The 15,047-nt window shown below is 54.8% G+C and overlaps 1 protein-coding gene across 1 annotated transcript; it reads left to right on the top strand.

Annotated features, from left to right (window-relative positions):
- The first annotated feature begins 12,123 nt into the window (after positions 1-12,123).
- On the top strand, positions 12,124-13,650 carry LOC130118627 (basic proline-rich protein-like). Its single transcript, XM_056287068.1, has one exon. The coding sequence runs from the start codon at positions 12,124-12,126 to the stop codon at positions 13,648-13,650; it is 1,527 nt and encodes a 508-aa protein (XP_056143043.1).
- Positions 13,651-15,047: the final 1,397 nt, after the last annotated feature.

The raw sequence follows: 15,047 nt of genomic DNA, 5'->3' as shown, positions 1-15,047 counted from the left end.
TGCCTGGATAAGCTTGAAATGATGTTTTTAACCTCTAATAAGAGAGTCATACTTATGATATCATACCAGGGGGCATAAAAACACAAAGTGGGTTCACAAAATACTTGGTTGCACTAAATCTACCCCCGTTTTATATTTTACACAGCCACCATATCTGTTGTGATGTGCCCCGTAATGCCTGGCTCTGCTGTCTTGATTTGAGTTTTTTTTTTATTCTCCTCCTCCTCCTCTTTGGTAAGCGATGCTGTGGTTATGCAGTCTGACGGCTCTGAGCGAGCGTTCACCGCATGTGCCTTTGTGTGGAAAACTGTATCCTGTCATGGATTAGTAATAAAAGTTTACATTGAAAACAAAGAGAATTGGGCTGTTGTGAGTCTGAGTGCTTTTGCATGCAGTTATACGAGTGGTTCAGAAAAGATGGACGCTTTCACCTTACAACAGCCAACGTGCCTCTGAGCAACACACTAAACAGCCTGGTCGCACAATGAAGGCGATGGACAAGAATGTCTTCTAAATTCAGAAGAACCAGAATCTGTTTAAATGACAAAGTAAGTTTTCAGGAATTTGCCTTGATGCATTTATCACTGTGACAAAGTGTGAAAAAATACGAGTCAGATGAGTCAGAAGTTCTGCTTCCTCTGTATGTTGTATTATATCATGTCAATACATTATCTTGGACTTGTGGATAAGTCAGGATAGGAGCACCACCTGGACACCAGTGCTCCCCTGCACGGCAGCTCCATGTTGAACACCTGGGCACCAGTGTGGCCTCTGCATGGCAGCTCCATGCTGAACACCTGGGCACCAGTGTGGCCTCTGCATGGCAGCTCCATGTTGAACACCTGGGCACCAGTGTGGCCTCTGCATGGCAGCTCCATGCTGAACACCTGGGCACCAGTGTGGCCTCTGCACGGCAGCTCCATGCTGAACACCTGGGCACCAGTGTGGCCTCTGCACGGCAGCTCCATGCTGAACACCTGGGCACCAGTGTGGCCTCTGCATGGCAGCTCCATGTTGAACGCCTGGGCACCAGTGTGGCCTCTGCATGGCAGCTCCATGCTGAACACCTGGGCACCAGTGTGGCCTCTGCACGGCAGCTCCATGTTGAACACCTGGGCACCAGTGTGGCCTCTGCATGGCAGCTCCATGTTGAACGCCTGGGCACCAGTGTGGCCTCTGCATGGCAGCTCCATGCTGAACACCTGGGCACCAGTGTGGCCTCTGCACGGCAGCTCCATGTTGAACACCTGGGCACCAGTGTGGCCTCTGCATGGCAGCTCCATGTTGAACACCTGGGCACCAGTGTGGCCTCTGCATGGCAGCTCCATGCTGAACACCTGGGCACCAGTGTGGCCTCTGCATGGCAGCTCCATGTTGAACGCCTGGGCACCAGTGTGGCCTCTGCACGGCAGCTCCATGCTGAACACCTGGGCACCAGTGTGGCCTCTGCATGGCAGCTCCATGTTGAACGCCTGGGCACCAGTGTGGCCTCTGCACGGCAGCTCCATGCTGAACACCTGGGCACCAGTGTGGCCTCTGCATGGCAGCTCCATGTTGAACGCCTGGGCACCAGTGTGGCCTCTGCATGGCAGCTCCATGTTGAACACCTGGGCACCAGTGTGGCCTCTGCATGGCAGCTCCATGCTGAACACCTGGGCACCAGTGTGGCCTCTGCATGGCAGCTACATGCTGAACACCTGGGCACCAGTGTGGCCTCTGCATGGCAGCTCCATGCTGAACACCTGGGCACCAGTGTGGCCTCTGCATGGCAGCTCCATGTTGAACACCTGGGCACCAGTGTGGCCTCTGCACGGCAGCTCCATGCTGAACACCTGGGCACCAGTGTGGCCTCTGCATGGCAGCTCCATGTTGAACGCCTGGGCACCAGTGTGGCCTCTGCATGGCAGCTCCATGTTGAACACCTGGGCACCAGTGCTCCCCTGCACGGCAGCTCCATGTTGAACACCTGGGCACCAGTGTGGCCTCTGCATGGCAGCTCCATGTTGAACACCTGGGCACCAGTGTGGCCTCTGCATGGCAGCTACATGTTGAACACCTGGGCACCAGTGTGGCCTCTGCATGGCAGCTCCATGTTGAACACCTGGGCACCAGTGTGGCCTCTGCATGGCAGCTACATGCTGAACACCTGGGCATCAGTGTGGCCTCTGCATGGCAGCTACATGTTGAACACCTGGGCATCAGTGTGGCCTCTGCATGGCAGCTCCATGTTGAACACCTGGGCACCAGTGTGGCCTCTGCATGGCAGCTCCATGCTGAACACCTGGGCATCAGTGTGGCCTCTGCATGGCAGCTACATGTTGAACACCTGGGCACCAGTGTGGCCTCTGCATGGCAGCTACATGTTGAACACCTGGGCACCAGTGTGGCCTCTGCATGGCAGCTACATGTTGAATGACAGCTCGTCTGTTGCACAACACACACGGGCGACTCAGTCTGAGACGGTTTTAATGAAAGAAATGAAAACGTATTACAAACTGGTTTAGCAGCTATGCTGGCTTGTTTTGCTGGTGATGTGGGAGATAAACAAGAAAGGCTTCCTTGATGATGATGGACATTTTATGAACAGAAACATGTTCTGCTGAGGGCCCTAAAACATTTTAGGGCCCTCAGTGAAGATTGATCACCAAAAGCATTTCAGGATATGTTCAGTGCCGAAATTTGTTTTCAAAAGAAGCAAACATGAATGCTGTAAGTGCACACAAACACACGAAAACACACACACAATCTAAAATGTGAGCACCCCGGAGATGCACGATGCTCCAAGTGTGATCCAAACAAAGGCCAGGTAATGATTTCATTGTGGATTACAGAGATTGTTGTGTGGCTCCTGTGGCGTCCAGCCACGTGTTGTTCTGCAGGCTTCCCTCTGCAGGCTTCCCTCTGCAGGCTTCCCTCTGCTGACTTCCCTCTGCTGACTTCCCTCTGCTGGCTTCCCTCTGCTGGCTTCCCTCTGCAGGCTTCCCTCTGCAGGCTTCCCTCTGCAGGCTTCCCTCTGCAGGCTTCCCTCTGCTGGCTTCCCTCTGCAGGCTTCCCTCTGCAGGCTTCCCTCTGCTGACTTCCCTCTGCTGACTTCCCTCTGCTGACTTCCCTCTGCTGGCTTCCCTCTGCAGGCTTCCCTCTGCAGGCTTCCCTCTGCAGGCTTCCCTCTGCTGGCTTCCCTCTGCAGGCTTCCCTCTGCAGGCTTCCCTCTGCAGGCTTCCCTCTGCAGGCTTCTCTCTGCAGGCTTCCCTCTGCAGGCTTCCCTCTGCTGGCTTCCCTCTGCTGACTTCCCTCTGCAGGCTTCCCTCTGCTGGCTTCCCTCTGCAGGCTTCCCTCTGCAGGCTTCCCTCTGCAGGCTTCCCTCTGCTGACTTCCCTCTGCTGACTTCCCTCTGCAGGCTTCCCTCTGCTGACTTCCCTCTGCTGGCTTCCCTCTGCTGGCTTCCCTCTGCAGGCTTCCCTCTGCTGACTTCCCTCTGCTGACTTCCCTCTGCAGGCTTCCCTCTGCTGACTTCCCTCTGCTGGCTTCCCTCTGCTGGCTTCCCTCTGCAGACTTCCCTCTGCAGGCTTCCCTCTGCAGGCTTCCCTCTGCTGACTTCCCTCTGCAGGCTTCCCTCTGCTGACTTCCCTCTGCTGGCTTCCCTCTGCAGGCTTCCCTCTGCAGGCTTCCCTCTGCAGGCTTCCCTCTGCTGGCTTCTCTCTGCTGGCTTCCCTCTGCAGGCTTCCCTCTGCAGCCTTCTCTCTGCAGGCTTCCCTCTGCAGGCTTCCCTCTGCAGGCTTCCCTCTGCAGGCTTCCCTCTGCTGGCTTCCCTCTGCAGGCTTCCCTCTGCAGGCTTCCCTCTGCAGGCTTCCCTCTGCAGGCTTCCCTCTGCAGCCTTCTCTCTGCAGGCTTCCCTCTGCAGGCTTCCCTCTGCAGGCTTCCCTCTGCTGGCTTCCCTCTGCTGACTTCCCTCTGCTGGCTTCCCTCTGCAGGCTTCTCTCTGCAGGCTTCCCTCTGCAGGCTTCCCTCTGCAGGCTTCCCTCTGCAGGCTTCCCTCTGCAGGCTTCCCTCTGCTGACTTCCCTCTGCAGGCTTCCCTCTGCAGGCTTCCCTCTGCAGGCTTCCCTCTGCAGGCTTCCCTCTGCAGCCTTCTCTCTGCAGGCTTCCCTCTGCTGACTTCCCTCTGCAGGCTTCCCTCTGCAGGCTTCCCTCTGCAGGCTTCCCTCTGCAGCCTTCTCTCTGCAGGCTTCCCTCTGCAGGCTTCCCTCTGCAGGCTTCCCTCTGCAGGCTTCTCTCTGCAGGCTTCCCTCTGCAGGCTTCCCTCTGCAGGCTTCCCTCTGCTGGCTTCCCTCTGCTGACTTCCCTCTGCTGGCTTCCCTCTGCAGACTTCTCTCTGCAGGCTTCCCTCTGCAGTATGGGTCCCCCACAATTCATTAGCTTTGTCATTTAAACGAGGCGACTACTGTAAAATAAATGAAATGCGACGTGTTTGCAGCCCAGGTTTGATCACTGAGTTCTTCTCATTCATTGCTTCTCTTTTATGAAGTCTAGTGTAATTCAGTGAAAAGGTTTAACTGTGCTCAAACGCAGCCCCTCGGGTGTGTTGTGTCCTCGTTGCAAAGCAGCAGTTGTTGTTCTTTTACAGGCCACTGACTGGGCCTTTGTTCACTGCCGTACTGCACGCTGGCTGAGCCGTGTTACTAATAAACACCAGCCCCGTGCAAATATTACACTGCCCCTATTAACAGGGCCAGGCTGCAATTACATTATGTAGGGGGCTTTAACATCCAGAGAGCAAGTGCTGGTCTTTTGCCCCTCCATCTTCACCCTCATCTTGGCAGTGTTCCTTGGCGGTGCTATGGCCTCATAATCTGATTCACTGTGTCAAGCTGCCAAGAGCAGCGTTGCATTAGCTAAGCGCTATAGGCCTTAATGAAGTGAGTGCCGACATTAAGCGCCCTGCAGTGGGCGGGAGCGGCGCCGCTGGAGGAGCCATGTTGGATCAGTCAGAGAGCTGCTCATCAGAGCTCAGGATCAGAACAACAACAGCAATACACAAAGATAACAGCTTTTCATTGTGAGCCCAGTCTCAGCCAACATGGCTGTTGTGGTAACGTGCCGACTACCGCGGGCACACTGTAAACACACACACCAGTTACATGTCGGAGGAGGAGGACTCGCATGTGGGTGAGGATTTGGCATGAGGCTTTTTTCCAACATGTGCACAAAATGGCCGCTCACTATGTCGACCTATCGTGAGGCAGAGTGAATCATTTCAAGATGGTGTCACGACATCGGCTGGATCAGGTTGGCTATGTAAAACCGATGATCTGCCTTTCTGGCCGATCTGACGGACTAGTACACAATGTGGCGGGGTGGATGCAGGGGGTAGGGTGGGGGTTGGGTCCTCAGTGTAAAATGGCGGGCTTTGGTGCATGTCCAAAGTCCAGGATCACGGGTGCTGTTCCTTTCACAAGTTCCTCAGAATCATCATTGGTATGCAGGAATGCAGCCCTAGGTGGCCTTCCTGGGGGATTTTCTGAGAGAAACGTGGTCGTTATCGGATGCTAGGGCAGAACACGCCGGGTCTCCGGACCCTGCCGTGGTCCAGCAAAACAAGACAACAAAAAACGGGCATCTGTTCAGTTCTGTTCACCTTTGCGATGCTAGATAGACGATAGATAGATAGAGGATCTGTCGATCCTCTATCTATCTATCGTCTATCTCTGACGTGCGGGTGAAGATGAGTGGAGGTCAGTTGTTGAAAACACGACACACAAACTGCCGGTACTGAAAGGCTGTCAAGGTCAGCGATGATGACTATGATGAAGAACAAAACTGAAAAACTAACACCATGTCAACAAATGGCGTTCTTGTCGTCTATGGAATGTACTGGAAAAATTCAATGTGTGTTCCTCAAATTCATTCCAAAATATCAAGGGGCCATGAAATGTGGTTGACTGACAGCCTGTCTGTAACAAATCAAGTGCAGGTCTGTGATGTGGAAGTATCTAGAAGCCTCTCAGCAGCCACTAAACACCTATGTGTACAGACAAGAAAAGAAGGACGCGTGAGTGACGGAGGTGACGGAGGACAGCGTGCGGGGGGGGTGATGTTTCAGGCTGGGACCGCAGGACTTTGCCCCCGGGCGACGAAGCTTTTCCTGGGGTCTGTTTGGGAATGTCAAGTAGCTTGGCCGGGGCGGCGACTGAGGCGGCGAGCAGCTAGACCAATGTTTTTCTCTTTCAGCCACTCTTTCCCATGTGCCCCTGCATCCTGCCCCAACCGCCACCAACCCGCCCTGCAAACTTTATGGTGATGTCATTCATATGCAAAAGAGGCGTGCTTTGAGCGGGTGAATGGGTGTGCATGCGTGCGTGAGAGGCCGTGGGTGTGTGTGTGTGTGTGTGTGTGTGTGTGTGTGTGTGTGTGCATACGTTGCTTGAGTGGTTGATTCCATTACTTGAAGCACCATTACACTTGCCTGTCACACAGCCAGGGGACCAGAGGAAAACGAGCAGATTAGAGCCGCGGGCCGCCGTCCTCCATTTGCTCCGCTGTTGACAGTGCAGACGCTTTTGACTCAAAACGCACGTCCTTCTTACAAGCTCGTGTCAGTATTTGATTACTGGCAGGTCCTCATTTTGGTGACAAAACTCTCATTATTCACAATGCCCCTCTACCAATTTTGCCCCGGAGCCGGGGCTGCTTGTTAGAGTAGCAACGTGTGTTTTCCGTCTTGTTTTCAGGGAATGTTTTCACCTTAAGGTTGCTGTTCAGGTTCCCCCACGTCTCTGTGAAGTTTAAACTCTTTAAAAGAGTCTTAAGGTTGTTAAAATGTTCATTTTGGTGTCAGTTAGTTTCATAACGGACATGCTGACATGTGTAAGGCATGGACATCTCAGGCGGGTGTCTATCTTGACAGAACATGGAGTTCACACACGGCGCCACGCTGAGCGGCCGTGGCAGGAGGGACCACCCGCTCGTCCTCGTTTGACCTGCTCGCCTGTGTAATAGCAGCAGCTGTTGCTGATATTATGGAAGAGATTACTCCTGGATCGATATCATTTTCCATCTCTTGGGATCTATGCTCAAAAGTTTCCAATCCCAGTGTGTCATGTTTTAAAACCTTTGTGTTTTGCTGATTACCCTGATCTCCGGACGGGGGTGAACGACTTCCTTCAGAACGTGTCATGGTTGCTTGCATGTATTTGGTGTGTTGCTTGCATGTAGTGTGTTGCTTGTATGTAGTGTGTTGCTTGTATGTAATGTGTTGCTTGTATGTAGTGTGTTGCTTGCACGTGGTGTGTTGCTTGTATTTGGTGTGTTGCTTGTATGTGGTGTGTTGCTTGCATGTGGTGTGTTGCTTGTATTTGGTGTGTTGCTTGCATGTAGTGTGTTGCTTGCATGTAGTGTGTTGCTTGCATGTAGTGTGTTGCTTGCATGTAGTGTGTTGCTTGTATGTGGTGTGTTGCTTGCACGTAGTGTGTTGCTTGCATGTAGTGTGTTGCTTGCAAGTGGTGTGTTGCTTGCACGTGATGTGTTGCTTGTATGTGGTGTGTTGCTTGCACGTGGTGTGTTGCTTGCATGTAGTGTGTTGCTTGTATGTAGTGTGTTGCTTGTATGTAGTGTGTTGCTTGCATGTGGTGTGTTGCTTGTATGTAGTGTGTTGCTTGTATGTAGTGTGTTGCTTGTATGTGGTGTGTTGCTTGTATGTAGTGTGTTGCTTGTATGTGGTGTGTTGCTTGCATGTATTGTGTTGCTTGCATGTAGTGTGTTGCTTGCATGTAGTGTGTTGCTTGTATGTGGTGTGTTGCTTGCATGTATTGTGTTGCTTGCATGTAGTGTGTTGCTTGCATGTAGTGTGTTGCTTGCATGTGTTGTGTTGCTTGCATGTGGTGTGTTGCTTGCACGTGATGTGTTGCTTGCATGTGGTGTGTTGCTTGCACGTGATGTGTTGCTTGCACGTGGTGTGTTGCTTGCATGTAGTGTGTTGCTTGCACGTGATGTGTTGCTTGCATGTGGTGTGTTGCTTGCACGTGATGTGTTGCTTGCACGTGGTGTGTTGCTTGCATGTAGTGTGTTGCTTGCATGTGATGTGTTGCTTGTATGTGGTGTGTTGCTTGCACGTGATGTGTTGCTTGCATGTAGTGTGTTGCTTGCATGTGATGTGTTGCTTGCATGTGGTGTGTTGCTTGCACGTGATGTGTTGCTTGCACGTGGTGTGTTGCTTGCATGTAGTGTGTTGCTTGCACGTGATGTGTTGCTTGCATGTGGTGTGTTGCTTGCACGTGATGTGTTGCTTGCACGTGGTGTGTTGCTTGCATGTAGTGTGTTGCTTGCATGTGATGTGTTGCTTGTATGTGGTGTGTTGCTTGCATGTGATGTGTTGCTTGTATGTGGTGTGTTGCTTGCATGTGATGTGTTGCTTGTATGTGGTGTGTTGCTTGCATGTGATGTGTTGCTTGTATGTGATGTGTTGCTTGTATGTGGTGTGTTGCTTGCATGTGGTGTGTTGCTTGCACGTAGTGTGTTGCTTGCATGTGATGTGTTGCTTGCACGTAGTGTGTTGCTTGCATGTGATGTGTTGCTTGTATGTGGTGTGTTGCTTGCACGTGGTGTGTTGCTTGCATGTGGTGTGTTGCTTGTATTTGGTGTGTTGCTTGCACGTGGTGTGTTGCTTGCATGTGGTGTGTTGCTTGTATTTGGTGTGTTGCTTGCACGTGGTGTGTTGCTTGCACGTGATGTGTTGCTTGCATATGGTGTGTTGCTTGCACGCGATGTGTTGCTTGCATGTGATGTGTTGCTTGCACGTGATGTGTTGCTTGCATGTGATGTGTTGCTTGCAAGGGGTGTGTTGCTTGCACGTGATGTGTTGCTTGCACGTGATGTGTTGCTTGCATATGGTGTGTTGCTTGCACGCGATGTGTTGCTTGCATGTGATGTGTTGCTTGCATGTGGTGTGTTGCTTGCATGTGGTGTGTTGCTTGCATGTGGTGTGTTGCTTGCATGTGGTGTGTTGCTTGCATGTAGTGTGTTGCTTGCATGTGATGTGTTGCTTGCATGTGATGTGTTGCTTGCATATGGTGTGTTGCTTGCATGTGATGTGTTGCTTGCATGTGATGTGTTGCTTGCATGTGATGTGTTGCTTGCATGTGGTGTGTTGCTTGCATGTGGTGTGTTGCTTGCATGTAGTGTGTTGCTTGCATGTGATGTGTTGCTTGCATGTAGTGTGTTGCTTGTATGTGGTGTGTTGCTTGCATGTGGTGTGTTGCTTGCATGTAGTGTGTTGCTTGTATGTGGTGTGTTGCTTGCATGTGGTGTGTTGCTTGCATGTGGTGTGTTGCTTGCACGTGATGTGTTGCTTGCATGTGATGTGTTGCTTGTATGTGCTGTGTTGCTTGCACGTGATGTGTTGCTTGCATGTAGTGTGTTGCTTGCATGTGGTGTGTTGCTTGCACGTGGTGTGTTGCTTGCATGTAGTGTGTTGCTTGCATGTGATGTGTTGCTTGCATGTGGTGTGTTGCTTGCATGTGGTGTGTTGCTTGCATGTATTGTGTTGCTTGCACGTGGTGTGTTGCTTGCATGTATTGTGTTGCTTGCACGTGGTGTGTTGCTTTCATGTAGTGTGTTGCTTGCATGTGATGTGTTGCTTGCACGTGTTGTGTTGCTTGCATGTAGTGTGTTGCTTGCACGTGGTGTTTTGCTTGCACGTGGTGTGTTGCTTGCATGTAGTGTGTTGCTTGCATGTGGTGTGTTGCTTGCACGTGTTGTGTTGCTTGCATGTGGTGTGTTGCTTGCACGTGGTGTGTTGCTTGCATGTAGTGTGTTGCTTGCATGTGGTGTGTTGCTTGCACGTGTTGTGTTGCTTGCACGTGGTGTGTTGCTTGCACGTGGTGTGTTGCTTGCATGTAGTGTGTTGCTTGCATGTGGTGTGTTGCTTGTATGTTGTGTGTTGCTTGCATGTAGTGTGTTGCTTGTATGTTGTGTGTTGCTTGCATGTAGTGTGTTGCTTGCATGTAGTGTGTTGCTTGCATGTGGTGTGTTGCTTGCATGTAGTGTGTTTGTGCAGTCACTGTTTAAGATGTGTCGGTACCTTGTTGTGTTGTTCTGTTGGACCCACTGGTATTTTTCCAGTTCCTCCAGGTCTCTGACGACCAGAACTTCGGCTTCGTTTCATGAAGACTCCACAGCTGGTTGACCATGTAGACTGGCTCTTCCTCTGCTTGGTCAGGAAACGTGTCTTTCTGGCCATGTCCACGTTCCTGCTGGTCGGGAGACGTCCGACCCCCTCAGCCTCCCCCTTCCCTTAGCACCTCAGCCTCCCCCTTCCCTTAGCACCTCAGCCTCCCCCTTCCCTTAGCACCTCAGCCTCCCCCTTCCCTTAGCAGTGCGGCTGATGCTTTCTGCTCGACCCCTTGTTGTTAGGGCCGGCTTATCGCTTGTTGTTCCGCGGGAGAGGGTGGCATGACTGTTGTCCACTTCAACTCCCTGAGACTGAAGGCCAGCAGTCACCTGGTGCTCCACACAGCTGGAGACCTCCACCTTTCATCCTCCACCGTGCCCGGGGTTTAGCCTCCAGCCCGGTGACAGTTTGATCGCTGCACCCTCCTCCAGCCGAGCCATCTTTTCACATCATCGACTTCCTCGGTTGGGGGATTCTTTTTTTCTGTCTGTCTTCCTTTCTTTCTTGTCCCATAGCGTTTTGTTTGTGCCAGCTAGTTAGCTTAGCCAGCTAGCTAGCTTAGCCAGCTAGTTAGCTTAGCCAGCTAGTTAGCTTTGCTAGCCACCGGTACAGCCGTCGTCTTTTTCAGCCGCAGCAAGAGAACCCGGGTCCGTGTCTCTCCCACTGTCGTCCGCGGTTGCCCGACAGCGACTTGATGTAAACCGCTGTCTTCTGAGCAAAGGCAGCCTTTCGTGATGCTGCAGAAGGACCAGCCGCTCACTCCGCCATCTCCACCGGGCCACCGGCTGGTCGGCTGACATATTTGTTTTCTAAATCTCCACCCTTGAGAACACACTCCTGCACTGCATTGTGGGACATGTAGTCCGCGCAGCAGAACGTCGCTTTCTCTGTGAAAGTCATTTGCAGCCAGCGGGGTCGTGGCTAGATGGGGGGGTACAGCCACGGACGGAAGTGACGCAATGTCTCGCCGCGTGTAACTTTAGCAGGACAAACGTTTGGCGTCCGGGTGGCGTAGCGGTCTGTTCCGTTGCCTACCAGCAAGGGCTCGCCGGGTCGAATCCCCGCGTTGCCTCCGGCTTGGTCGGGCGTCCCTGCAGACACAGTTGGCCGTGTCTGCGGGTGGGAAGTCGGATGTGGGTATTTGTCCCGGTCGCTGCACTAGCGCCACCTCTGGTCGGCCGGGGCGCCCCCGGATCGGCAGAGAGGCGGTGGAGCAGCGACCGGGATGGCTTAAAAAAAGAAAAGAAAAAAGAGCGGGGTAGTTGGCCAGATACAATTGTGGGGAAAAGAGGGGGAATTGACGGGGGGGAATTGAGGGGGAGCAGGGCAAATGTTTGGTTCTGCGGTGTCCATGCGCTGGCGATGACTGTGATACATTGTAATTTATTTCCCGCCCCTCACTTCCGGCGGAGCGTGGCGAACGCCATCACTTAACAGGGATTACTGCACAGAATGAACATTTTGAATACAATGTTACCTCTGTGGATAAGTAGCTACAGTGTCGCAGGCACCGGCTAACGCTAGCTACCGTGTTATACAGACTTAGCTAGCTTGCTAGCATTGGGAAGCAGTATCTACACACAAGGAACAGTGATGTTTCATTTAACATACACAATTACCAGGGTTTATTAATTCATCCGACTCATCATTCATCTGGCTTTAAAAACCAACCAAGTAGCTCAGGAGGTGGACTTTGGTTTTTAATTATATTTTAATTATATATATATAGACACGGGGGGGGGGGCAAGAGAGAGAGAGAGGGAGAGAGAGGAGGAGGAGGAGGTTGTGAGAGGGGCGTAAAGAGTTAATGCAGACAGCTTAACAAAAGGGCGCCACCACCACAGAGGCCAGAGAAGAGCACGGGAAAAGACCACAGGTCAAGGGAGGGGAGCTTGAGGGGGTGGGGTGGGGGTGGGGTTCAAGTTCAAGGCGACTGTCAGCATTTGTGTTTCAGCAGCCATGCTCCGCCCGCCCAGCACTTGTGCCTCCATTTGCAACCACATCCCTCCTGTTCAGCCCACTTCACCAACACTGCATGTGAATCCACCTGCCGGCCGGCCTCACCGGCCTGCAGCGGAGTCCACCTGCCGGCCAGCCTCACCAACCTGCAGCGGAGTCCACCTGCCGGCCAGCCTCACCAACCTGCAGCGGAGTCCACCTGCCGGCCAGCCTCCCCGGCCTGCAGCGGAGTCCACCTGCCGGCCGGCCTCACCGGCCTGCAGCGGAGTCCACCTGCCGGCCGGCCTCCCCGGCCTGCAGCGGAGTCCACCTGCCGGCCAGCCTCACCAACCTGCAGCGGAGTCCACCTGCCGGCCGGCCTCACCAGGCTGCAGCGGAGTCCACCTGCCGGCCGGCCTCACCAACCTGCAGCGGAGTCCACCTGCCGGCCGGCCTCACCGGGCTGCAGCGGAGTCCACCTGCCGGCCGGCCTCACCGGGCTGCAGCGGAGTCCACCTGCCGGCCGGCCTCACCGGGCTGCAGCGGAGTCCACCTGCCGGCCGGCCTCCCCGGCCTGCAGCGGAGTCCACCTGCCGGCCAGCCTCACCAACCTGCAGCGGAGTCCACCTGCCGGCCGGCCTCACCGGGCTGCAGCGGAGTCCACCTGCCGGCCGGCCTCACCGGGCTGCAGCGGAGTCCACCTGCCGGCCGGCCTCACCGGGCTGCAGCGGAGTCCACCTGCCGGCCGGCCTCACCGGCCTGCAGCGGAGTCCACCTGCCGGCCAGCCTCACCGGGCTGCAGCGGAGTCCACCTGCCGGCCAGCCTGCAGCGGAGTCCACCTGCCGGCCGGCCTCACCGGGCTGCAGCGGAGTCCACCTGCCGGCCAGCCTCACCAACCTGCAGCGGAGTCCACCTGCCGGCCAGCCTCCCCGGCCTGCAGCGGAGTCCACCTGCCGGCCAGCCTGCAGCGGAGTCCACCTGCCGGCCAGCCTCCCCGGCCTGCAGCGGAGTCCACCTGCCGGCCAGCCTGCAGCGGAGTCCACCTGCCGGCCGGCCTCCCCGTCCTGCAGTGGAGTCCACCTGCCGGCCGGCCTCACCAACCTGCAGCGGAGTCCACCTGCCGACCGGCCTCACCAACCTGCAGCGGAGTCCACCTGCCGGCCCTCACCAGCCTGCAGCGGAGTCCACCTGCCGACCGGCCTCACCGGCCTCCAGCGGAGTCCACCTGCCGACCGGCCTCACCGGCCTGCAGCGGAGTCCACCTGCCGACCGGCCTCACCGGCCTCCAGCGGAGTCCACCTGCCGACCGGCCTCACCGGCCTGCAGCGGAGTCCACCTGCCGACCGGCCTCACCGGCCTGCAGCGGAGTCCACCTCCCGGCCGGCCTCACCGGCCTCCAGCGGAGTCCACCTGCCGGCCGGCCTCCCCGGCCTGCAGCGGAGTCCACCTGCCGGCCGGCTTCCCCGGCCTGCAGCGGAGTCCACCTCCCGGCCGGCCTCCCCGGCCTGCAGCGGAGTCCACCTGCCGGCCGGCCTCACTGGTGGTGACAACACTGAGGTGGGTCCATGTGACCCGTACGGTAGAAAGAGATGCTGAACCTTTGATGGGTGGAGGGTTTCTCAGACATCTCATCTCAGACTGTATTGTCCAAGTGTCTGAGGAAAGACTGAAGCTGCGAGGAAATTTTTATTTTATTGTAACTCAAATTATTCAGCGTAGCTCTGGACTGTGTTTTTGGTTCACGCCCTTTTGTCAAGTGCCTGACTGGAATTTATAAAGTCCCATGTGAACTCGTCTTGACAGAGCAGACCCGGTAGTTGTCATTATGTAGTAAAGATTATTGTGATGCAGGAGATTCATGCTTGTCTTAAAGAGCAACTTTGATTAGCTGCAATATGCATGCATCAGAAAACCAGGTCACGGACGGCTAGCAGCACATAAAAGACCGGAAAAGCAGCGTTTGGTTTAAACGGTACAGCAGCACATCAGCAGAATGCACCACACACAGAACCACCGGAACCGCTCCGATTCCCCAGGCTTGGTTAGAACCAGCCAGAACATTAGCATATTACGTTCCATGAGGAGTTTTCTAGCCAACAAGCCCTCCAACCCACACGACCTCATAGGTCGTTTGTTCCTACCGTCTAATACGACCCACAGCAGCATTTCCTAAATTAGCGCCCCTACAGGCGGCAGGAGATATGCCACAGATACCACGAGATGTCGCTTAACTTGAAAACGTAACTGTGGGTGGGAATAAGCTGCTTGTACAAACGACCTACAGGGTCGTTCTTTGGTGGAGGACAGTTTCTAGCCTCTGCGTCTTCGTGTTGGTCTGTAGAGACATTTGACAGTCGGGCTCACAGCCAGTCTGTCTTCAGCGTCCGCAGCGAGTCACCCACCAAACCGTGGCTCTTCACAACTGACCAGACCAGACCAGACCAGACCAGACCGGACCGGACCGGACCGGACCGGACCAGACCAGACCAGACCAGACCAGACCGGACCAGACCAGAACAGACCAGACCGGACCGGACCGGCTAGACCAGACCAGACCGGACCGGACCGGACCGGACCAGACCAGACCAGAACAGACCAGACCGGACCGGTCCGGACCAGACCAGACCAGACCAGACCAGACCGGACCGGACCAGACCAGACCAGACCGAACCAGACCAGACCAGACCAGACCAGACCAGACCAGACCGGACCAGACCGGACCAGAGCGGACCGGACCGGACCGGACCAGACCAGACCAGACCAGACCAGACCGGACCGGACCAGACCAGACCGGACCGGCCAGACCAGACCAGACCGGACCGGACCGGACCAGACCAGACCAGACCAGACCAGAACAGACCAGACCAGACCAGACCAGACCGGACCAGACCAGAACAGACCGGACCGGACCGGCCAGACCAGACCAGACCGGACCGGACCAGAC

This window comes from Lampris incognitus, chromosome 9 (genome assembly GCF_029633865.1).
Source record: "Lampris incognitus isolate fLamInc1 chromosome 9, fLamInc1.hap2, whole genome shotgun sequence".
Taxonomy (NCBI): Eukaryota; Metazoa; Chordata; class Actinopteri; order Lampriformes; family Lampridae; genus Lampris; species Lampris incognitus.
Note: the sequence above shows the minus strand (reverse complement) of the source record. Positions and strands in the feature narration are given on the sequence as shown.